The sequence below is a fragment of the Cryptomeria japonica genome, chromosome 7 (genome assembly GCF_030272615.1).
Source record: "Cryptomeria japonica chromosome 7, Sugi_1.0, whole genome shotgun sequence".
NCBI lineage: Eukaryota > Viridiplantae > Streptophyta > Pinopsida > Cupressales > Cupressaceae > Cryptomeria > Cryptomeria japonica.
Genome location: NC_081411.1, coordinates 360,546,202 through 360,571,440, shown reverse-complemented (window position 1 = coordinate 360,571,440; position 25,239 = coordinate 360,546,202). Strand labels below are relative to the sequence as shown.

General features: G+C 38.3%; 1 protein-coding gene across 2 annotated transcripts in view; it reads left to right on the top strand.

Moving 5' to 3' along the window:
• Positions 1 to 25,239, top strand: part of LOC131049807 (flavin mononucleotide hydrolase 1, chloroplatic) — a 187,833-nt gene that overhangs the window by 101,304 nt on the left and 61,290 nt on the right. For both annotated transcript variants that reach the window (XM_057983885.2, XM_057983884.2), the window contains exons 4-5: positions 473 to 587; positions 1,078 to 1,148. In XM_057983885.2, coding sequence (XP_057839868.2) covers positions 473 to 587; positions 1,078 to 1,148 — 186 coding nt within the window. The remainder of the gene's footprint in view (positions 1 to 472; positions 588 to 1,077; positions 1,149 to 25,239) is intronic.

Sequence of the window (25,239 nt, the reverse complement as noted above, 5' to 3'; positions counted from 1 at the left end):
TGTTAAAATCAAATCCTAGCTTTATATGTACTTGTACTACTCAATTCAGGTAATGGCAGTTGCCTTTGAGTTTATTTTAGATTTGTTTGTATTGCATACTGTGTGCAAACCTATACAACTTGTAAATAACACACAATATTGTTTAGATTAGGGTTTTAGGTTGGTTTTGTTTACAGGGAGCTTTTCCTTCTAATTTGAAGATGATTTTAATGGACACACTATAGTTTTCCATTTTATGTTGCTCGCAAAGGTTCAAATTAAAATGCTAGCATGTCATATGGTTTACTTTTTGTATATGTAAACCTATTGCTGTATTATGAAAAAGTGTAAAGCTATGTTATTTGGAAATGGTTGTCCCATTTCTTAATCGGGTTCATATTAGTTGTTTTTTCTCCATCATGCTTTAATTTTAAATGTCCTTGTATAATTTCTACATTCTTTAGATGTCTAATGGAATCCATTATTTTTCTAGGCTTGAAGCAATGTATGAGAAATGGATATGCTTATCTTGATGGCATTGAGTGTATTCTTCATCAGCTTAAATCAAATGGTTATGAAATTCATGCTTTTACGAACTACCCATGTTGGTAAGCTGAGTTTGAGTCTTGATGCATTTGCTAAGGATATTGTGTCTCTCTCACCTAGATCAGATGAGAATCAGATTTGACTGTTGCCTTTGTGAAAATATTCTGAATTCTCAGATCTGAGTATTTTTATATCTAACTCAATTAATATGGTAGATAGTACATATTATTCTAGAATGTATTTCTTTAAGTGCCTCATAGCAGATATGGGATCAGGATAATTCAAAAGATGACGTTAGTAAAATTATTATCATTCTATATTATAAGCATTTCCATGTTTCTTCTTAAAAATTGTCAAGTTTGATTCAGGCAAAAATGAAATGCTTGAGCTTAAAGAAGTTTCACAAACCTTCTGTTGGTGTCCTGAAAGTGTTACTTTTAATTCATTTTAATTGAGAGTATATTTGTGCATAATTTCATGCAGATTACGAAAATCCTGGCTTGTTTATGCATAATGTGATTCAAATGAATAAAATCCCTGTAAATTTTGAAGGTACATGATGATTGAGGAAAAACTGAAACTCTCAACATATTTATCTTGGACATTTTCTTCATGCAATACTGGTACGTTTCTTTGAAGTATTTGACAAGGATTTTTTAATGGATTTGCTTGGTAAATATCTATGATTTGGGCCAAGCATATATTTTCTAAAAGCAACATAGTGAAATTTATGAAGCTATTGAATTAGTGATTTCCCATTCATTCTCATCACAAGAGCAATATTAAAATCCATGCTGAATGATACTTAACTAGTAATTATCTTTTTTTATGGCTTAGGTATTTGACCAAGTTCTTTGCCTTTTTTTAACTGGATACAAACTTATACATTCACTTACATTTAAGTGACATGAAGTGCTGCTTTTTAATCATCTCCTTTCAGACGAGTGCATAAAATGTAAACTAAAATAGTTTAGACTGTATTTTGTATTCCTTGTTTTTTTGTCTCTATTTTTTGAACGAAACATAATATTTGCTTTGATAGTAATGAATTTCTAGATTCTATTAGGTATTCTTGGCTCACTAAATTTGAACTTTGACCAACATCATTTTGATCATCTAATACGGATACCAATGATGAACACCAAATGCATTCTAGGTTGCAAATTCAAATTTCATTTTCAGTTCTCCATGCGATATGACAATTGTGGTTTCCTTGCCCCATGAGTACTCTTGCCTAAGATTTCATCAACTAATGGTTCATGAACAACATTAATTAAACCTCAAGCAATCACTTTCTAATTAATGACTTTATTTTAACATGAACAATGCAATTTCTTTTAAATAATTTCATGTAAGATCACCTATGTAATCTTGCCCAAATTTTCACTTTTCCCAACTGGGTAAATTTCTCAAACAGTTTGCTTTCTTATTATGATTGAGTGTTTAAAGGTTTTATGTTTGTTTCCGTTTTATCTTGTAGAGATACCATTCAACTTTGCAAAGCACTCAAACAAATGGAGAACATCAAGAAGGAAATGTCTCTATTCATAAACCAAGATATGGCAAGATTTACACAATGTTATCTATTGTGAGAGCAGAAATATAATGGATAAAACCAATGAAATTCTGACCTTGAGTTGACTGAAATAATATTTTATAATATTCCCCCTAATTTTTTTTTGGTTTTTAGCAATAAGAATTACAAAGCAAACACCATAACCCGTTAAGGTTAGATAAACAATCCATACAACTGAAAGCAACCCTCCACTTTCTGATCACTGAGAGCCCAACCTGGGAAGGTGAGACCATACAGTGCTGAGGGGATCGTTAGCACCATATACCAAACTGAAATTACAATGCACGGGCAGCAAGCTAGCCCCTTATGCTTATCGAGCAAGATAGAAACTGAACTCTTGGCAGTAAACCAGCCAAGGGAAATAACCGGAAACTAAAACTCAATCACTCTACCGCGTATTTCAGCGGGAGGACATTACATTAAGCTATCACTCTACCATATATTTCAGCGGGAGGACAATGCATAAAACTTATCACTCGACCACTTATTCTGTGGGAGGACTGAGGACATAAACTGAATTACAAAGCAAGGCGGCGGCTATGTGATGTCCCCTTCTAGCTAGTGACATCATGCTAGCCAATGATTAGCCTATAATTGGACCCTCGTAGGCTAATGTGGATGGTTAGAGGGTCTTCTAAGGACTGATTCTTCTCCAACATTCATGGAATTGGCCTTTGTTCGATATCATTTGGACTCCATTTGCCATACTTACTATGTATAGTACGTCAGGGGTAATAGAGATGGACCCTTTCTATTTTTAGAAAGTGTGTTTGGTCACATGGGGAATTATGAGGAGAGATTCCTATTTCAGACGACATAGCAATCTGACAAGTATTTCAAGAGATATTAAAGTTTAAGTGACTTAAGTGATTTATTTAAATATTTTAATGTTATTATAAAGTTATAAAGTAACTTATAATAATAAAGTCACTTTAATATTATAAGATGCAAATATAAGAAAATCTTTTATCCCACATTGGGAAGAAAAGTAAGTGAGCTCCTACAAAGAAAGAATAAATTAACATGAGAGGTTCTTTCTTATCATCAGATTATTGTCAATTGCATTTGATATGAAATTGGGAGAAGAAGCCAAGGGTTTCTGATTTCAGTTAGCCATTGGAGAGCGTCAATTCTTCAGTGTTGCAACCATTTGAGGTGGTGAAATATCCACTGAATTTGGCATTTCAAGAGAGCTTCACTCTGGAGTTCTATTTGTGCTTAAAGTAAAGGAATAACAGAAAGGGTTTGAAGAATATTAAGGACTATCGAGTGCAGACCTGAAGATTCATTGGCAGCCATTAGTAATCGTTTTTTCTTTAAAGTTTGTTCTTGCTGCTACAGTGCACATGAACAGTACCCGTGAACAGTGCGCATGAACAGTGCCGCGCTATAGTATTTGTGCTTGATTCCGATTGCAACTTTCATCTCCATCATTGAGCATCACTATTATCAGGTTCCTCTTGCAACTATTAGTAGTTAGTATTGAAATCTTAGGCATATAATTTTGCTGTTGTAAGTGATAACTTAGAATTAGATTTGGCATTGCTATAGTCTTTTTGTAAGCCAATTAGTCTTGGCAGATCCATAGCAGCATTGTACTTAGGAATGAATTCAATAAAGAAGATATATGTTGCATACCATTTGTTTGACGAAATGTCCTTTTAATAGCATATATGATCAGCATAATAGTTGCATGCCAGTTGTTTGTCGAAATGTCAGTTGGCTGTAGGTATGCATTCCATATCTAGTTTTCATGTATATGCATTGAAAATACCAAAAAGAACTGCACTCGCATAGTAGTTCATTGTAAGAGGTATTGTCAACATCATTTGTGAACTTCCTAAATTTCTTGGCAACTTTCAAAGTGTATCAAACAATCTGAAATACAAAAATCAGAATAGAGAAAGACAACATACACAGTGTTTGACAATATTCCTTGAGCCAAAATCAGTCAGTTTGGGCAAGGGATATTACAGGCTAAGCCAACCTCTTCCACTTATGCAGTGGGCAAGCAACACATTAGAAATGGTTAGTAGTACTACTACTTAACCTTACAATATAGAAAATTGAGAGATTGAATAGAGAAGTAATGCTGTGCAAGCTGATAAATATTCCCAAGCAAGTGCTAACTCCCCAAAAGCCCTTCAACATGAAATTATGAAATTCTAGGAGCAATGACACACAGACTAGCAACTTCAAGAAGCTATGACATACTCATATCTCTCTCCAAACTCACCCAAATCTCTTCAAATCACTCCCAAATCAACTAATCTACTCACGCTCCTAAATTCACACCCAAACACTAACTTTTGGAAATTTGTAATTTTTGACAGCAAGCTGGAAATGCACAATCAGCAAAACCAAGACACACTAAAATGCATAAAACTCTCTCACAACTCGCCCAAGCCACTCCAAACCAAACCCAAACTGCTAATATATCAATAATGACCAAGAACAACCAATAAGCTGACCACCAAACATCCCATTCAACTCAACTTGCTTCCAAATGCCCACATAGAGAAAAACGCCAAAGCTGGAAATTTTGATTTGCAATATAAAAATGAATACTCAGAGATTAGTGCTGAAAAATTACAAATACCATCGCTTGGGACATAGAAAAATAAAGAGCCAATACCCAGAAGCAGCAGACGATCACACAAAGACTTATGAATGAAAGTATGCTTCAGCCATGAATTTCCCAACAGCCTGGAAACATACTGAAACTCGAACTATAGCAGAACCAGTAATATCACACTTCAACAAATTCACAAAGATCACTGAGAGAACATGGAAAACAACTAGGTATTGTCTTGCAAGTACGAAACTGCACTTAGTTAGGAAGGCTCACTTCCTAAATACTCCAGCATTTTGGACATAATATTCCAGCAATGACTTCCCATCTTGCTGCTACAGTAACATGAATAGTGCCGTGCTACAGTAACGTGAATAGTGCTGCGCTACAGTAGCGTGAATAGTGCCGTGCTACAGTAACGTGAATAGTGCTGCGCTACAGTGCTACTACAGTATTAATTAGTCTTCAATCAGTCCAATATCTTCATAAAATCATCCCTTCAGAATGGCATAAGCATTGGTCAAGAAGTGGAGAAGGTATGAGCAAAACACCAAGTCTGCCTGTAGCTGGAGATGCACCCAATCTGCTTGTTAATGAAACTGATAGCAATGGATTCCAAAGGCCAAACCCCAAGGGAATGACGTCTAGAATGTCACAAGAGAGGATAGATGTCCTCTAATGCCAAGAATGGATCTGCAACTCGCACATCAATTTCTTCTCATATTCAACTTGCTGAATGAAGCCACAAAAGCTTCCTTTTATTCTTTCTCCAAGGGTCGACCCAACTCACTTGAGCAATGTGGGATAAAAGATGTGCAATATAAAACATATTAAAATATTCACTTATGTCTCCCTTGGGTGCCCCTTTGATTTGCACACATCCCTATAAAATAAATATTAAAGTAACACTTTAATATTTTACAATTAAATTAAATGTTACTTTAATAACACTTCAGGCATTAAAATATATTAGCAATCGGACTCCGAATAGCGCGAGTGATAGCTCGTCGGAAAGCTCTCGCCGAGGAGTATCGAATCCAATCACCAAAACTAGCCTCCGGTGTGTCTTGCTGACTTACTAAAAATAGTAAGTATGCCTGAAACTAAGTAAATCAACTCCGTTTTGGCCCAAACTGGAAATGACTAGGCCAAAACACTCCAGGATCCCCTTAAACCCTTCGTTAGCCCTCGGGACCATGTAGAGATAGGCTAACGCACATACACTTGGTCAACTGCTAAAGTGGGGACATTACACTCTTGTTGACTCTGAAAGGCCCATAAAAATGTGGCTTCAATTTCTCAACTCCACTCTTCTTGAGAGTAGACTGTCTGTAGGGTTGGAGCCTCAAATAAACCATGTCGCCCACCTCAAAGGTGCGCTCAATCCGCTACAGATCAACATACAACTTCTGCTGATTCTGTACATGTTGGAGATTGTCCCTCAAGGACCTCAAAATATCTTGACTCTGTTGCATCATATCTTTCACCTAAGGGGTTCTGGTATCACCAAATATCAAGTCAGCGAAGCTAGGAGCTTCATAACCATATAGGGCCATGAATAGTGACATCCAGATGGACATGTGATAGGAGTTGTAGCAATACTCCCTGTTGACGTGTATTTTGTACACTATCAAACACAGAATAAAATACCTAAAGGTACCTTATCCTCTCTTGAATAAAGCCTCTGATTGTTGAAGATATCGCGAAAAAGGATCAATCAGGATGACTCCAAGGTTCTTGTATGTAGGATCTCTACGTGTGGATAAGCTCTCTGTGGTATGATGTGATTTGCTGGAATCACAAGGGGACTTACATTTGATGATTGAACGTCTGATCTGCTTTGAATATTGCTGGAACACAGGATCTTACTAGCTTTGACTTGAAAATAGGAAAAAAGATGAGGGCGAGGAAAGGATCTAATCCTAACACTAAGAATGTAAGAGCAATGAATGATCTTTGATGAAATTCTAACTAAGTCTTGTTTTGACATCCCAGGACCATCTCCACAAGGTTAGTGCGATCTTCGAAGGAAAGCTTTATGATGTTCAAATCATCACTGCAGGCATAGACACCATCAGGTTGATGCATATCGATGAAGAAGCGACAATTGAAGTTAAGCTTAAGCTGAATGATTCCAGTTGACTACGCAAGGCAAGTTTGCAATCAACAAACTGCTAGTAGTATGGATATACGAATTTCACCATCAATCAAGCACATTTCTTTCACTCATCTAATAACATGAAATCAAATATGAGAAGTATAAAGACCATGCAAATTGTCGAATCGACCCATAAATTTCACCATTTCTTCAATGAAGTTTTACAAGTCTCTTACAACATCATCTTGGCAACAACCTTTGCCTTCTCTCTCTACTCTACTCTAATTGCTATTCTATCAACTAGCTAACTACTCTCTATTCACTAACTCCTTTCTAACTGCTTCCAACTCCTATTCTATTCTATTGCCTTTACAAATGAAATGTTAGGGCTTATATAGTGCCCACAATACAATTCGATGGCTAAGATCAATTTGAGATCAATGGCCAAGATTCAATAATGAAAACCCTAATTAAGGTTTGTTACAACCATTACATAACATTTAATGCTTGACCAATGATAAAATTGTATTGCTTGGACACATGTCCTCTCTGGAAAAATCGACCAATGGATAGCCGGGGTAGGTACATCGGAGTTTGTGCCACCTTCCATGAGTTAGGTACATTGAATCTGGACATGCTGAGGTGGACCAATCCGACTGGAGAAATGATGACTAGGATGCCACCTCGTCTGACACTTGTAACTTGGTAAATATTCAACTTGATGTTGTTGAGAAGCTAGCTTTAATTAATTCATCTGGAACTATCTGCTTCTTCAACGAACCCTTGTTCTAACTTCTTGTGTCCTTGATGTGCAGGATGATTGATGTACCTCGCCTTGGAATACTGGATTGGAGAAGTCGCCCTTGATGACGTTAGTCCAAAGAAGGCCGTCCTTGTCGATGCTAGGCTGGAGGAGGTCGCCCTTGTCCTTGCTTGATTGTCCTTGATGAGAACCTGCCGACTTGTAGATCTTTCGAGCTTGGGAGTCGCCATCTTGACACCTACACAACATTTCAAAATTAGTAATATATCTTGAAATCTAAAAATTAAACTTTAAAAGGAAGATTCAAGATTTTAATTAGGAAACCTCATGATAAATCTTGAGTTATCATTTCCTAATTTAGGATTTTCAAAGCAAAATTTAAATCTTCAAAAATGGTGCCAAGGTGATTACGCCATACCTCCACTTGGGAATTAATTCTAAAAAATGATGTAAAAATAGATGAATTTTGCTAGGCAAAGTGTAGATCAAAGCTCTCCCTTGGATAAAATGCACCTCCTTTAGCTTGGAAAAGAACTCCACCTTCCACTAGCTTCTTCAAGATCTGGAAATTCGCCTTCAAATGTCTTCAAAAATCTGGAAATTATCCTCCAATCTAGGAAGAAATTCTCCTCTCCAATAGCTTTCGAGATGAATTTCGCCCTCCTCAAATTGCTCTTCAAGTTCGCATGAGAGATAATGCAAGAATGATTTGAATTGTGAAAAAACACCTCCAATATATAGAGCGCTCACCTTCCACTTACCTATGAGGCCGACCTTGCAAGTAAAGGCAAAAAAATAAATAAAATTAAAAAAAAAAGAAGAGGCCGACTTGATAAAATGAATAAAAATAATACCTCAAGTGCTTCATCTTTTAATTTTAATTTAATAATAATTAATTTCAAATGCCTCAATTAATTAAAAAAAACGATTTTCCAAGGCTTAAAATTAATTATTAAATGCTATGCGTTTTTCATTAAATGCAAATTTAATTAAAATTTTTAAAATATTTCAAAGCTTTTTAGCGAACTTGGCATCTAGTGCGATTTGCTAAAATAAGGCAAAAAATAATGAATGTTGATAACTTCGCTCTGGTCCCTTGGAGAGGGACAGGAGCGCCTTGGCAATTATGAGCTCACTTATGTTTTGCTAATTTTCAAAATTATCTTCAATGGACCGATTATGCCTTCCTTCATTCATCTCAAACATGAAACTTGTTTTACCTTTGCCAGAAATTTGTCTTGTGAGAAAATCACTCTGGTCCCTTGGAGAGGGACAGGAGCGCCTTCTGCCATTTGGGTCGATTCTCTTCTTTGTGGCCTACTCAAGTTATATTCAACGGGCAAAACATACTTCCCTTGACCTCTTCAAACCGCGAAATCACTTAAATCTTGCAAGGATAATGCAAATTTGGAATTCAAGCTCCGGTCCTTCAGTGAGGGACAGGAGCGAATTTTGTCTTCTAGGCCAAAATGCTTCACTTTTCACCATGAAATGTCTTGGCCAAGGAAGATATCATCTTGTTACACGCCATGAATAAGAGTTCAAGTCTAAGAAAGGTCTAAAAATGTGTATATAAAGAAAATCGCTCTGGTCCCTTGGTAAGGGACAGGAGCGCTTTCACCTTTGTAGACAAAAACTCCATTTCATTGTCTTTGATCAAGTCCGGATGCTCTATCATGCTCATTTCGTCCTTCACCATGCCTTTGATGTTTCAATCTGACCAAACAAGGTCAGGAATGACTCAAATAAGCCTTTTCGCCCTGGACCCTTGGTGAGGGACAGGAGCGCTTTGCCTTGGTCCCTTGGAGAGGGACAGGAGCGAAATTCGCTCTGGATCCTCAGTGAAGGACAGGAGCGAAATTTGACTTTTTGAACTCTCTATCAGGATAATTTTTATGGAATATAACATTGAAGTATATATACTTTCAGGATGTTTGAGAGTGGTTTCAGACCTCCAGGAGTTATATTGCAAAATCTAGTTTTTTGAGGTTTTTCAGTTTTCAGACTTAGCCAAATTTAGGATCAGGACATTCCAGACTTAGCCAAATTTTCAGGATCAGGACTTCACTCCAGCAGGACCTTCTATCCTATTGATATCCCCGATAGCACTCAAAAATGCAAAAGCCAACTGACAAAACCCTAAAAGACCTAAAAAAAAACAAACCCTAAAAAGCAAAAAAAAGCAAGGGTCCCCATTTGCAATGGGGCGATGTGTGAAAACGTCACAACACTCCCCTAGGTGAATCCATCTCACCCAAGCATTCTGCTGCTCCGAGACGTAGTTTTTGAGATATCCTTCCAACCACTTATTCACTATCTCGGTCTGCCCATCAGTTTGTGGGTGATAACTTGTGCTGGGAGTGAGCACAGTACCACATAATCTAAAAATCTCCTGCCAAAAGGCACTTAGGAACTTGTTGTCCCTATCACTCACAATGTTCTTTGGCAATCCATGTAACCTGAACACCTCCCAAAAGAGCACTTCAGCAACTTGAGTTGCTCTAAATGAGTTGGTGATGGCGAAAAAGTGAGCAAACTTAGTTAGTCTATCCACCACCACATATATACAATCCTTCCCCTGAGCCCATGGCAAACCAGTGATGAAGTCCATGGATACACTTTCCCATTTTTGACTGGGAATGGGCAAGGGTTGTAACAAACCAGCGAGTAGAGTGTGTTCATCTTTGTTTCTTTGACATGCATGGCACTCCTTAATGTACCTCAAGACATCATTTTTCAGCCCCTTCCAAGAAAACCTCTCTTGGATCTGTCTGTAAGTCTTGAAGTAACCTTGGTGACCAGCAAGGGGAATGTCATGGAAAGTCATCAAAATCTTCTTCTTCAGCTTAGATTCAGCCACAATGAAGATCCTTCCCTTGTATAGAATCAACCCCTCAACCAATTTGTACTTTTCATCATGAAAAGTACCCTCTATGATGCTGGTTGCAAACTGATTTTTAGCATAATCAGCAAGCAACAACTCCCTCCAATCAGCAGTAAGCTCACACAGTGAGCTCTGGTGGGGCCTTCTGGACAGAGCATCAACCACAATGTTATCCGTTCTTTTGACATACTCGATATCAAAGTCGTAAGCCTGTAGCTTACTCACCCACTTTTGCTGCCTCTTGTTCAAGTCTTTCTGGTGCATGAATTGTTTAAGACTGTTATGATCAGTCTTAACAACGAACTTACTCCCCACAAGATACTGCCTGAACTTTGCAAGGGCATGCATTATGGCAAGCATCTCTTTGTCATATATTGAATATAGCCTTTCAGGTCCTCTCAACTTCCTACTTTCAAAGACTATAGGATGCTTGTCTTGCATAAGGACTGCACTGATGCATCACACTGCAGTTCAAAAGGCTTGGTGAAATCAGGTAGAGCCAAAACAGGGTAGGAGCTCATGACCCCCTTAAACTGATCAAATACTGTCTATGCCTTTTCTGACCACTCAAAAGCACCTTTCCTTGTAAGATCTGTGAGGGGGGCAGTCAACTGAGAGTATCCCTTCACAAACTTACGATAAAAACCACAAAGACCCAAGAATCCTTTTAAGTGTGTTATGTTCTCAGGAGGAGGCCAATCAATGATAGCTCTAATATTTTCAAGGTCTACCTTCACACCTCCTGCACTGATAATGTGACCAAGGTAGAGCAATTCTTTGGTTCCAATTCACATTTGGACTCCTTTGCAAATAGGGACTCGGATTCCAATATGCTCAACACTTCATCCAAGTGTTGTAAGTTCTCCTTCCAAGACTTGTTGAATATGAGTATGTCATCAAAGATTACGAGCACAAACTTCCTCAACTATTTCCGGAAGATTTTGTTCATTCATGACTGGAATGTGGCAGGGGCGTTAGTCAAGACAAAGGGCATGAATAGGAACTCAAAATGCCCAAAGTTGCATCTGAAAGCAGTCTTCTCAACATCTGAAGCTCTCACCCTAATCTGATGATACCAGGATCTGAGATCGATCTTTGAGAAGAACACTGCACCATGTAGCTCATCAATGAGGTCATCAATTCTTGGGATAGGATACCAATTCTTAATAGTTTTCTGATTCAAGGCTTGGTAGTCCACGCACATGCGCATGGTCCCATCCTTCTTTTTTACCAAGATGACAGCCGAAGCAAATGGGCTCTTGCTTGGCCGTATGTAACCCATATCAAGCAGCTCTTGGATTGCTTTCACGATCTCATCCTTTTGCTTCTTGGGGTAGCAGTAAGGAGTAATCATTACCAATTTTGCTCCTTCCAACTCAATGATATGCTCAGTCCCTCTTTCAGGAGGTCTTCCAAGAGGAGGATTTTCAAACACCTTACTCCTCTTGGTGATCAAAGCTTGAATGTCTTTGGGATAGCTCCGTTTCTTTTCTGGTGATTTGGAAGGCATGACCTTGATCTCAGGAGATCTATCAAGTGGTGGTTTCCCAAAGACCTTACTTTTTTCTGTAATCAATGCTTGAATGTCTGCAGAGTAGCTGCCCTTGTCTTCCAAAGGATTTGACGGCATTATCAAACACTCTGCTGCCCACTCCACTTGGTCATGGCGGATCAGCCTCTCCATCCTCTTCAATGAAACAACTCTAAGTCCTCCATTTGACATTCCTCTCAATACCACTTTTTTCCCATCGGACATGAATTTCAGCTCCGTGGTTTGCAAATTTAATGTGATCTCACCAAGAGATCTTAGCCCTTGAATCCCAAGGACTACATCATTAGTCCCTCCAATGCTAACCACAAAGAAATCATCTCGAATCTCATGGTTTCCCAACTTTAGAGACATGTTGGAAATCATTCGGTTGCAAGATATAGTGGAGCCATCAGCTACCATGACTTTGAAACCTTCTACTTCCTCTGCCACCAACCCCCTCTTTGCAACAACTCTCTCATCAATGAAATTATGAGTTGGTCCTGTGTCAATGAGAGCAATGACACGATGCTGTCCTATCACACCCCAAACTCTAAAGGACTCATTCTTGTGAATGCTCAAGAGTTGAGCAACCACTCCTCTATCTTTTGACTCAGTTTCAGGCCCTTCGGGAGCCTCTTCATACTCGCTGTCCTCAATTTCAGTATATTGTTTTGACATTTCAAAATCTGATCCATCAGTAGAATAGCACTGCATTTGATGCAAATTGCCCTTCCCATGACACTTATGTCCTCAGGCCCAAGGTTTTCTGCAAGAGTAGCAAAGATTCTTCCTCCGGAGCTCTTGATGAAGCTCATCATCCATTCGTGAAGGAAACTTCTTCTTATCCTTTCGGAAAGGGAAAGGTTTGGATTGAAATTTTTTCTTTGGGGCAGCCAATTCCATGCTTCCAGCCTTCTTGATTGCATCAGCTAAGATGGCAGGTCAAAGGCTTTTACCCAACCTTTCAACGGTTCTTCAAGTCCCTCAGTAAATAGGACCACTAACCTCTTCTTCGAGATGCTACTAACCATAACTGAAAGGCTTTGAAACTCAGTTATGAAAGTGTCCAAAGAACCTTGCTGTTTGAGTTGAGCAAGTTCTTTAAATTTCACCTCCGGGTCCTTGGTATCAAACCTTTCAATAAGTTTGTTGGTGAAATCAGCATATGTGGTGATCAAGTTATGATCAAGGGTGACCAACCCATGGTACCACCATTCGTGGGCAACACCATCCAAGTGCAAAGTGGCAAACTTGATGGCGTCTTCTTTAGGCATAGGCCTCAAGGACAAATAATTGTCCAACTTCTACACCCACGCTCTAGCTGTGCTCTTATTGCTTCCATCAAAATGTGCTAGAGTCACCCTTCCAAGAGCTTGGTGATAATCTCTTGGGGCAAAAAATATGTTGTCATTTCCTCCTTCCTCGCTTCATTTTTTGATTCATGAACTGATCCAAGGTGAGGATATCTCGGAGCTCTGCAGGGAGAGAAGCATACTCCATATAGCTGTTCCTTACCTCATCAGTTGTAGGTATCTCAATTTCAGCTTGTTGTGCTTCTCTTGGTAGGAAGACAGGTTGCAAAGGTCTTGGAACTGAACCTCCACTTTGCTCCCATTATTAATCCCATTTCCATTTCGTCCAGGAGCATTAGAAGTGCTAGCCTCCGGTCCATTGTTGGGTTGATTAGAGGTCCCAACAACATTCTGGTTAAGCTTGGCCAACAATTGAGACATTAGATCCATCATGGCTTTAAACTGTCTCTCAGCCTTTTTGTCAAGTGCCTTATTCTGTTCTGCAGCCTTCTCTGCCATGGAATTTACTAAATCTGCAGAATCCACTTCCTTCCCTCTATTTCTCAATACCTCTGAAAAAGGTATCTTCTTCCGGCACTAATGGAATCTGAAACTGCTGTCTCCTCTATTCTCTGTTGTAGTAACAGACGTCTTTGTCACTCATGGAGAACTCTGACCACTCTAAAATTCACAGGCTGGCAAGAAAACCAACTTTGATACCACTGTAATATACCCCTTAATTTTTTTTTGGTTTTTAGCAATAAGAATTACAACGCAAACACCATAACTTGTTAAGGTTAGAGAAATAATCCATACATCTAAAAGCAACCCTCCACTTTTTGATCACCGAGAGCCCAACCTGGGAGGGTGAGACCATATAGTGCCGAGGTGATCGTTAGCACCATAGATGGAACACTCGCAGAGTTTCAAAAACTCGCCGAGTAATCGCTGAGTGTTTTTGCAAAAAATCGGCGAGTTTCTTTTAAAAACTCGGCTAGACTAACAAAAGAGGCCCAAACATGTGAAAAAATTATCAATTTTTGTTTTTTCCAAGCATGCTAAATGGAAGCTCTTCCATCTCTTTTATAATGTTCGTTTTTTCAATGTGGGATAAAACGTACCTCCATTTATGTAACTTATGTCTCCGATGTATTATAAAATAAAGGGACTTTTATTTAAATATTTCCCACAAACTATAGTCTATGCATTAATAAAGTTAAATATTTAAATTTAACTTTATAAAATAGCTTTATCAATGCACAATAAATCATATCAATAATAAATAAATCTTCTTGTCGATTTTAAACAATTACCATCGACATGTTGCTGCCACTGAATGTCCAGCCATCTCTAGAATGACTTACTATAAATAGTTTGTATGTCCAAATCTGCCTCAAAACCCCTCAGAAAGACCTGCAACTGAAACTGTCTAGGCCAAATGGCCTCTAAGTCCCTTTAATATCCTGGCTAGCCTACAGGACCATGGAGAAATAGGCTAATGACAACATCATGCTATGAATGCTAGAAAGAGGACATTACAGTCCACCCTTCCCAAAATTGCTTGTCCTCAAGCAATTTCAACTCTAGATGTTGCAATATCTGCTCATGTAGCATCCTCCATTGGTAGGTTCCTCCACTTGACTAGGTACTCCTTGATGAGTCTTCTCTTGAGTGTTGTCTCCCTGGTATCAATGATAGCCTCAAGAATCAATATCAACTTACCCTCTTCATCTAGAGGGGGCAAATCTGCAGATGGAATAACACTGTGGCCAAGAGCTTTCTTCAGCCTGGAGACATGGAACACATTATGCACCTTGTTGTTTGTTGGTAACTCCATCTCATATGCCACCTTGCCAATGCGACGTGCAACTCTGAACGACCCATAGAATCTTGGTTTCAACTTCTTCGGTCCACTCTTCTTAATTGGAGACTGCCTGTAGGGCTGAAGTCTTAAGTATACCATATCCCCAACCTCGAAACTGCGTTCCACTCTGTGTTGGTCAGCATATAACTTATGTTGATTCTGAGCCTGTTGAATATTCTCCTTAAGTGATCTTAGAATATCCTGGTTGTCCTTTAGCTAATTCCGTGCACTCGGTACCCGTCTATCTCCAAAAAGATCTATGAAGCTAGGAGCTTCATACCCATATAACGCCATGAACGGAGACATCCTGATCTATTGGAGTTGATTGCTCAACCCCACTTCTTTCAAGATCACCTGCAATCAAACACCTGTCACGAAGCAAGAGAGAAGCAAATAGCTATGGAGGCCAAATGATTATTGATTCAGAAAGATAAATCATATTGATTATCTCAAATACTTAATGATTACAAAGGGATCAATCCTTATAAAAGGAGATCAAAACCTAAAAGTAAAAACCCTCTAATGAGTAATTAATAATTAATAATTAATTAATTATTAATGTACCTAAGTTTAGCTTAAGTGAAAATAAAGTAAAAGGTGACTTAATTAATAAATCAATATGATTTAATTAATTAAGTAAATAACCTTATTACTCCAACACCCCTTCTCCCCCCCTTAAGATGAACTTAGGGAGAAGCTAAAAACACTAAGGACTAGATGCATGAAAGCAAAAAATGGGTCTCGGCAACAAAGCCAAATGAGGTACCCAAGTACAATGAAATCTGTAAAGTGGAGAAAAGGAGAAAACCTTGTGGGAACAAAACTTCTCTCCAAGAAGAGAAACACAAGTGAAGGACTAAGAAGCCTCCAAACAAGAATGTTCCAAAAGTTAGGAATAAAAGACGAGCATGAAGAAACATTGAAGCATGAAGAAGTTGCAAACACTATCATAGAATGACTGCTAAGATGTTGAAATAAGAACCTCCTTTGAAACAAAGGATGATCAGGATCAAGAAGACAACAATCTGCATGAGTGCCCCCAACAACACTACTCGAATAATCAGATGGCAAACAAAGGCAAAACATCCGGTAGTCAAAGATGTAGATGGCACATGAATCTGCACGAGTGACCCCAACGACACTACTCAACCATGCAAGAAAAAAATGCTAGTTGAAAATACAGGTGCCAATAGTCTAAAGAATTGATCAAGTGAAAAATGGAAGGTCGCCTCCAGAAATAGGAATGCAAGAGTGTCCATGTGGTAAGTGCTCCATCTCACCGAAATCCATGGGTAACCAGCCGCTGCATCCGCCTAGTACATAGGAACAAATACTGAATACATAGCTCACTCCAACGCAAAACCAAAGAAGCATTAGCACCAACTGTAGAAACCCTCTCATAATGCTAACAAGGGAGAGGTATGATAGGTACACTGAATCCGAATGCCAAAATGTAGTGCATGATAAGAACCAAGAACATTTGAACATGCAAACATGAAAGTACAAGCAAATACAAAGGGTGTGCAAACCAAGTCACACACGCAAGAGAAAGGTATGAAGGCAAAACAAAGGCAAACATCATATTGATTATCTAAAATACTTAATGATTACAAAGGGACCAATCCTTATAGAAGGAGATCAAAACCTAAAAGTGAAAACCCTAGAATGAGTAATTAATAATTAATAATGAATTAATTATTAATGTTCCTAAGTTTAGCTTAAGTGAAAATAAAGTAAAAGGTGACTTAATTAATAAATCAATATGATATAATTAATTAAGTAAATAACCTTATTACTCCAACATGATCGACATGTGATAGGTAGTATTATAACAATACTCACCTAAATAAAGGCATCTGATTCAAGCAGTACCCCTCAACCCACTTATTAACAATCTCTATCTATCTGTGGGTGGTAGCTAGTGCTAGGAGTGAGGTTAGTCCCACTCAATTTGAAAAGTTCCTACCAAAATAGACTTAGAAACTTACTGTCCCTGTTGCTGAATATGTTCTTAGGCATCCCATGAAGCCAAAACACCTCTTGAGAAAACAAGTTTGCCACCTATGTTGTTGTGTTGGTTGATGTAATAGCAAAGAAATGAGCATATTTCGTTAGCCTGTCCACCACCACATCAACACAATCTCGACCCTGCAACTTGGGTAGGCTTGTGATAAAATCCATCGAAATGCTCTCCCATTTCCTGTTAGGAATGGGTAAAGGCTGTAGTAATCCAGTTGGAGGGGTATGCTCATCTTTATTCTGCTGGCAAACTGGACATTCTCTAACATATCTTTGCACATCATCCTTGAGTCCTCTCCAAGTAAACCTCTCATGAATCTGTCGGTATGTTTTAAAGAACCCGGGATGTCCAGCCATAGGTGCATCGTGGAATGTCCTCAATATAGTACCTTTGATGTGTGACGAAGGTATCAAATAAATCCTTTCCTTGTATAGGATATGGTCATTAACCATCACATATCTATCATCCTGTACAGATCCCTCTATCAAATCTGTTGCCCACTGATCCTTAGCATATTCGGCTATTATTTTCTCCTTCCAGTTTGCTGAAATCTCAACCAGGGAGCATACATGCGGTCTCCTAGAAAATGCATCAGCCACTACATTCTTCTTCCTTTTGACATACTCGATGTCAAAATCATATGCCTGTAGTTTGGTGATCCACTTTTGCTACCTATCTGATGCAATCAAGGTAGGGAGATCCAATGAAGGACATCCCCGCCTTGCAGCCTATAACACAAAATACCATGCAAGATACCGGCAATCGGTAACACAACACAAGATCTAACCGGTAAACAGATATAACCGGTAGAAGTAACACATGATATAACCGGTAACCAGATAAATCAATCACTATATCCATTTAATGAATTACATAAGCCTTCAACGGCTACACATGCTGGACCGCAGCCCAGGATTACAAAATAATCCATACAACACAAATCTAAGTTTCGCAGATCTTCTGCTTAACAAATCGGCCTCCGGTAACGGTCTGCATTGTTCTGCATTGATCCAGACCTCAATCCCTCCGGACTTCAATCTCCCCAGACCAGAATCTCTCCGGAAACATCTTCGCTTGATCTCTTCTTCCTCGGACCTCTGTCCTCCAAAATGAATCTCTAAGATTTCCCTTTATACCATCCGCAAGCGATAACAACTCGATCAAGTCGGCCAAAGACCAACCGGTTCATGATGAAATGTGTTAACTGTTAATGCATAATAGCTTCGGTAAGATAAATGATTGAATGAGAGATAAATGAAGTCTCTCATTCAATCATTTATCATATTGATAACTATGATAAAACCATCAAGCAATTAATTCATCCTTGATAGCCATTCTATATTTACATATGGACAAACTATTGATTAATCATACTATGTATCTTCCTCATGTTCATCTATCTAATGAATCTTGTATTTAGATGAATATCGATTAAACATAAATAATGATGACACCGATTAATATATTATCGGATTGCATATTATATTATATCAGGTTGCATTTTATATCGGGGTGCATGTAATATCTATCGGAATGCATATCGGGTGGTAATATGTTAGTCACCGATAGTTATCGGTGTGTTAGTCTACACCGATAGTTATTGGTTGTCAAGGCTAACACACCGATAACCATCGGTTGTTAGCATTGACAGTCACCGATATACTATCGGGTGTTAGCGCTTGGTAAACATCGATGAACTTCGGTCATACTCCACATCGATTGGCATTTACCTAACATGCTTTTGTTAGTATAAGCAAAAAGGCACGATCAAGTAATGTCTTGATCGGTCATGACCGATCAAGGCATTGCTTGACCGTGCCTCATTTGTCTTATACTTATAGTAAGTGGCATTCTTGAGATAGGACATAGAAAATATTAAATGTTCCTCTCATCTGCCACAAGAAAGAAGATAGTTAGATATATACAATAAGAAAGTAATAATACCAAATTAGATAATAGAATATAACTTGCATATTGAATGTAAATTGAACATCATTTACATGGTATCAGAGCTATAGTTAAATTGAACCCGAGGCTGTTCAATTTTACGTAAAATTCAAATCAAGTATATATTCAACATCACAATCCTATCAATGGCCAGCGCTATCAGATTTGAAGACAGACTTGCAGGAGGTGACGATTTCTCCGCATGGAAATTCAGAATTCAAATGATACTAAAAGATAACAAAGTTGAATCATTTGTAAAGACTGAATCCAAAGAACCTGAGATTGAACCTGATCAAGCAATTTGGAGTGAAGGAAATGAGAAGGCTATCAAAATAATAGTTGATGGGGTAAGGAACAATATTATGCCCATCATAAAGAAACACGAATCAGCCTTCAACATGTTCAAAGCACTCGAAGACGCTTTTGAGATATCCAATGCCAGTAGAACCTTGGCTCTAAAAAGAGAGATAAATCATATAACCATGATGAAAGGAGAATCAGTCAACACCTACTTCATGCGGATATCGAACTTAAAAGATGAACTAGCAACCCTTGGATATGAGACCCAAAGCAAAGAATTAACCCTCATTGCTTTAGATGGGTTGCCTAGTATCTGGGAAACGTTCGTCCAAGGCATCAGTGCAAGGGACAACTTTCCAAAATTCGATAGACTAAAGGCTGACTGTCTCCAACAGGAATCAAGGCAAAATAAGAAAGGAATCAAACAAAAGAATATAGATGAATATCTTCAAGTTCTAACTACGAACTCAGATAGAAAGGGCAAGAAGAAGCAATTCACGAAGAGAAAGAGTCGTCATGGCAAGAACTCTTTCAAAAGGGACCTCTCTCAAATTCAGTGTTACAGATGTGACAAATTTGGGCACTATGTTGCAAAATGTCTAGAAAGAGCTAAACAAGCCACATTTGCCAAATCAGGAAAATAAAAAAGGGAAGAGGACTCCGAGAAGTATGTGCTCTATTCAGCACTCACACATCAAACATCAAACAAAGTGAACTCCTGGGTAATTGACAGTGGCTCATCCAGACACATCACAAGATTCAGAGAAGTACTAGACTTTACGAGAGAGAAAAATGATGAAGAGGTAACCATCGGAGATGAATCCACACACCCTGTCAAAGGAGTTAAAAACTGCACCATCAAACTGAAGTCAGGTGCATCATTACAACTTGAAGGAGTGCTATATGTTCCAGGCATTAAGAGGAATCTTGTCTCAATATCAGCACTAGACGACAATGGATACAGAGTTACATTCATGGACAACAAAGTGTTGGCTTGGCCAAAGAACTCATTTATCAAGAAAGCTAGTACAATTGGTCAAAGACAAGGCTACCTATATGAGCTATGCACAGAGCCCAATTTAGCCCTAATTCATGAAACTACAGATGCCAATGAAATCTGGCATAGAAGACTAAGCCACCTAAATTTTCGAGCTTTATCATCAATGGGAGATCTTGTTACAGGTCTACCTAAGCTAAAGCAATATCATTCAGGGGCATGCACAGGATGTGCCCTAGGCAAAAATACTAAGGGTGCCTTTCAGAGTAGTACTAGGAAAACAAGTAAAGTCTTAGAGTTAATTCATTCTGATGTATGTGGACCTATTTTTGTAAATTCATTGGGGGGATTTTTGTATTATGTGATATTTGTCGATGACTACTCTAGGAAAACCTGGATCTACTTTCTGAAATGCAAAGAATCAGAAGAGATCCTTAATAGGTTTAAAGAATTCAAATCATTAACAGAAAACTACTCAGGAAACAAAATTAAAACCCTTAGAACTGATAATGGGGGGGAATACACATCAGAATTATTTAAAGAGTTTTGTAAAAATTCAGGGATTAAGAGGGAGTTAACAATACCTTACAACCCTCAACAAAATGGGATAGCAGAAAGGAAAAACAAGACAATCGTTGAAGTTGCCAAAGCTATGATTTTTGATCAAAATCTAAATATCAATCTTTGGGCAGAAGCAACCAGCACTGCAGTATACATTCAAAACAGATGTCCTCACTCTCATCTTGAAGACAAGACCCCTGAAGAAGTCTTTACAAAATCAAAACCAGATATAAACCACCTTAGGATTTTTGGATGTCCAGCGTATATTCATGTACCTAAGGAGAAAAGATTAAAATTAGAACCCTCTGGAAAAAGAGGAATCTTTGTAGGATACAGTGAAACCTCCAAAGCCTACAAAATATATATACCCGGCCAAAAGAACATTGAACTAAGTAGGGATGTGATCTTTGAGGAAAACTTAGCCTTCAAAAGAGCCCAAAGCTCTCTAGATCCTAAAGTCCATATTCCTAACCCCGACTTAGATAGAGATCCTACTCCTGAGCTTCGAAGGGAGAATCCTGAGGAAACTATGAGTGAAACTTTAAGTCCACCTAGAGAAAACCTCAAGAAAAGACCACTATGGGCCACCAAAACTGTAGAAGAAGCTCAAAAGTTTGCTGCTCACTTAGGAACCTTTAGAGAAAGCAAAAGGCCTAATAAATTTACTAGCTATGTTGCCCTTATGAATGCCCTCTCTAAAGCTGAACCAAGCAATGTATCAGATGCACTTCAACATCAAGTATGGAAGGATGCCATGTCTGAAGAGTATCAATCCATTATAAAGAACGATGTTTGGGAGATTGTTCCTAGACCAACCAAGAAATTTGTGGTTTCATCTAAATGGTTGTTCAAAATCAAACATGCTGCAGACGGCAGTATCGAAAAACACAAGGCTAGATTTGTAGCTAGAGGCTTCTCACAAAGGGAAGGAATAGATTATGAAGAAACCTTTGCACCAGTTGCCAGGTATACCTCAGTAAGAGTTGTATTAGCCATTGCAGCAACAAAGTGATGGAAGGTACACCAAATGGACATTAAGACAACTTTCCTAAATGGCGAGATCTCAGAAGAAGTCTACCTAGAGCAACCTGAAGGCTTTGAAATTCATGACACATAGTCTCATGTGTGTAGACTCAAGAAAGCTCTCTGTGGGCTCAAACAGGCTCCCAGGGCATGGTATGAAAGAATAGACACCTATCTCTCAGGACTAGGTTTTTCCAAAAATGATGCAGACCCTAATCTCTACTACAAAAGAAATAAAGATGATATGCTAATATTGATCTTATATGTTGATGAGTTATTAATCACAGGAAGTGATCAACTTATAAAACAATGTAAGAATGATCTATCTAAAGAATTTGATATGAAGGACTTAGGATTCCTTCATTACTTCCTAGGATTAGAACTATGGCAGAATTCTGACAACATCATACTAAACCAAGGAAAGTACACTTTGGATATTTTGAAGAGATTCAGAATGCTAAATTGTAGACCCATGACCTCTCCTATGGAAACCAACTTACATAAACTTAAAGAAGCAGCAGCAGAGTCACAACCCATTGATTCTACTCAATACAGACAGATGATTGGGTCCCTGATGTATCTGGTAAATACAAGACCAGATATCTGTTATGCAGTCAATGCTCTAAGTCAGTTTATGTGTGAACCAAAGGAGATACACCTGGTTGCAGTGAAGCACATTATGAGGTACCGACAAGGTGCTCTAAACCTTGGCCTCAAATACAAGAAGGTTGAGATAGACTTACATGGATTTACAGATTCAAATTGGGCTGGAAGTGTAACAGATAGGAAAAGCACTTCAGGGTGTTGCTTCAGTCTAGGTTCAGCTATGATATCTTGGATCAGCACGAAGCAGTCTTCTGTAGCTCAAAGTTCCACTGAGGCGGAATACATTGCAACTTCTATGGCTGCCCGAGAGGTAGTATGGCTCAGAAAGTTGCTTGTAGGATTGTTTGGAGAACCTATGAAACCCATTGTTATACACTGTGACAATCAGAGTTGCATAAAACTTTTAGTAAACCCAGTGTTTCATGATAGATCCAAACATATTGAGATTCCATACCGCTATGTGCAAGATATGGTAGATAGAAATGCAATCCAACTGGAATATGTTTGTACAGGAGATCAAACTGCAGACATTCTGACCAAACCTCTTTCCAGAGTGAAGGTTGATCACTTCAGAAAAGGTTTAGGTATGACAGAAAGGTAAATTGCTTTGTAATCTATATTTGCATATCTATAAGATGTTTAATGTGTAAACCTCTTTGTCATGTTAGGACAAATTTTTTGGATTCTATCCCCTGGGTTCACATCTAAGAGGTGACGATCTCTCAAGATAGTGAACACTTGTATGGGGACATTATAAGGTGACGATCTTATAATGTCCAAACCAGTTATCATGCTGGATCTCTGGTATGTCATGGATGTGCCATGATTGTGTTGTGATAAAACATTTGTATAAAAGTGTTAGTGCACTTATCACAACTAGGATAAGGTGAGAAATTAATCTTTCTCATATGATTATCCTTAAGTATTGCGTGTAGGCAATACTGATATCACATGCTTAGGTGATATCCTGTCAATTGCAAGATTGATATAATGAACTCCAGTATCACGTGTTTAGGTGATACTTCATACCAAGTGATTAGGTTGTATGATTCCCATGGATGACTAAAATGATCAGTATCAATTAAATTATGATGCTTGAATATATTGTCTATATTCATCTTACCTAGCTAAGAGGGAGTGTTAATGCATAATTGCTTCGGTAAGATAAATGATTGAATGAGAGATAAATGAAGTCTCTCATTCAATCATTTATCATATCGATAACTATGATAAAACCATCAAGCAATTAATTCATCCTTGATAGCCATTCTATATTTACATATGGACAAACTATTGATTAATCATACTATGTATCTTCCTCATGTTCATCTATCTAATGAATCTTGTATTTAGATGAATATCGATTAAACATAAATAATGATGACACCGATTAATATATTATCAGATTGCATATTATATTATATCAGGTTGCATATTATATCCAGGTGCATGTAATATATATCGGAATGCATATCGGGTGGTAATATGTTAGTCACCGATAGTTATCGGTGTGTTAGTCTACATCGATAGTTATCGGTTGTCAAGGCTAACACACCGATAACTATCAGCTGTTAGCATTGACAGTCACCGATATACTATCGGGTGTTAGCGCTTGGTAAACACTGATGAACTTCGGTCATACTCCACACCGATTGGCATTTACGTAACATGCTTTTGTTAGTATAAACAAAAAGGCACAATCAAGTAATGTCTTGATCGGTCGTGACCGATCAAGGCATTGCTTGACTGTGCCTCATTTGTCATATACTTATAGTAAGTGGCATTCTTGAGATAGGACATAGAAAATATTAAATGTTCCTCTCATCTGCCACAAGAAAGAAGATAGTTAGATATATACAATAAGAAAGTAATAATATCAAATTAGATAATAGAATATAACTTGCATATTGAATGTAAATTGAACATCGTTTACATAAACGATAACATGTTGGCCCAAATCACCAAGAACATCTTCAAATGCATAAAACTACACGCGGTCCTCCGAGAACATTGGACAAGGCCCAAAGCAACATCGCTCAACAATCTGCAAGTTACGGAAACCACCCGCAACTCGATTCATCTTCGCTCCTTACACTGCAAAACCAACCGGTAAGAACATACCAATATCAGGCCAATACCGGGATCAATGTCTCACCGGGATCAAATCCAAATGCTTGTTTGAACTACACCGATGCTCCTGCATCACTATTGTTAAGATCACTATACTGTTATGACCTATTTTAATTACAAATTTACCCCCAACTAGATAAGACCTGAATTTGGCCAATGCATGCATTATGGCCAACATCTCCCTATCATATATAGAGTATCTCTTTTCCACTCCCCTTAGCTTCCTGCTCTCAAAAGCAATGGGATGCTTTTCCTATATTAAGACTGCACCCACCCCATCTCTAGATGTATCACATTGAAACTCAAATGGTTTGGAGAAGTCTAGAAGTGCTAATACAAACAAGATGTCATCAACTGCTTGAAGTGCTCAAAGCACTTTTGAGCTGTCTCTGTCCATACAAAGGCTCCCTTCCTGGTCAAATCCATAAGTGGAGTTGTTGTCTGTGAGAACCCCTTCACAAACCTCTCGTAGAAACAACATAGACCAAAGAACCCCTTGAGCTGGCTAAGATTAATAGGAGTAGGCCACTCAACTATAGCTTTGATTTTA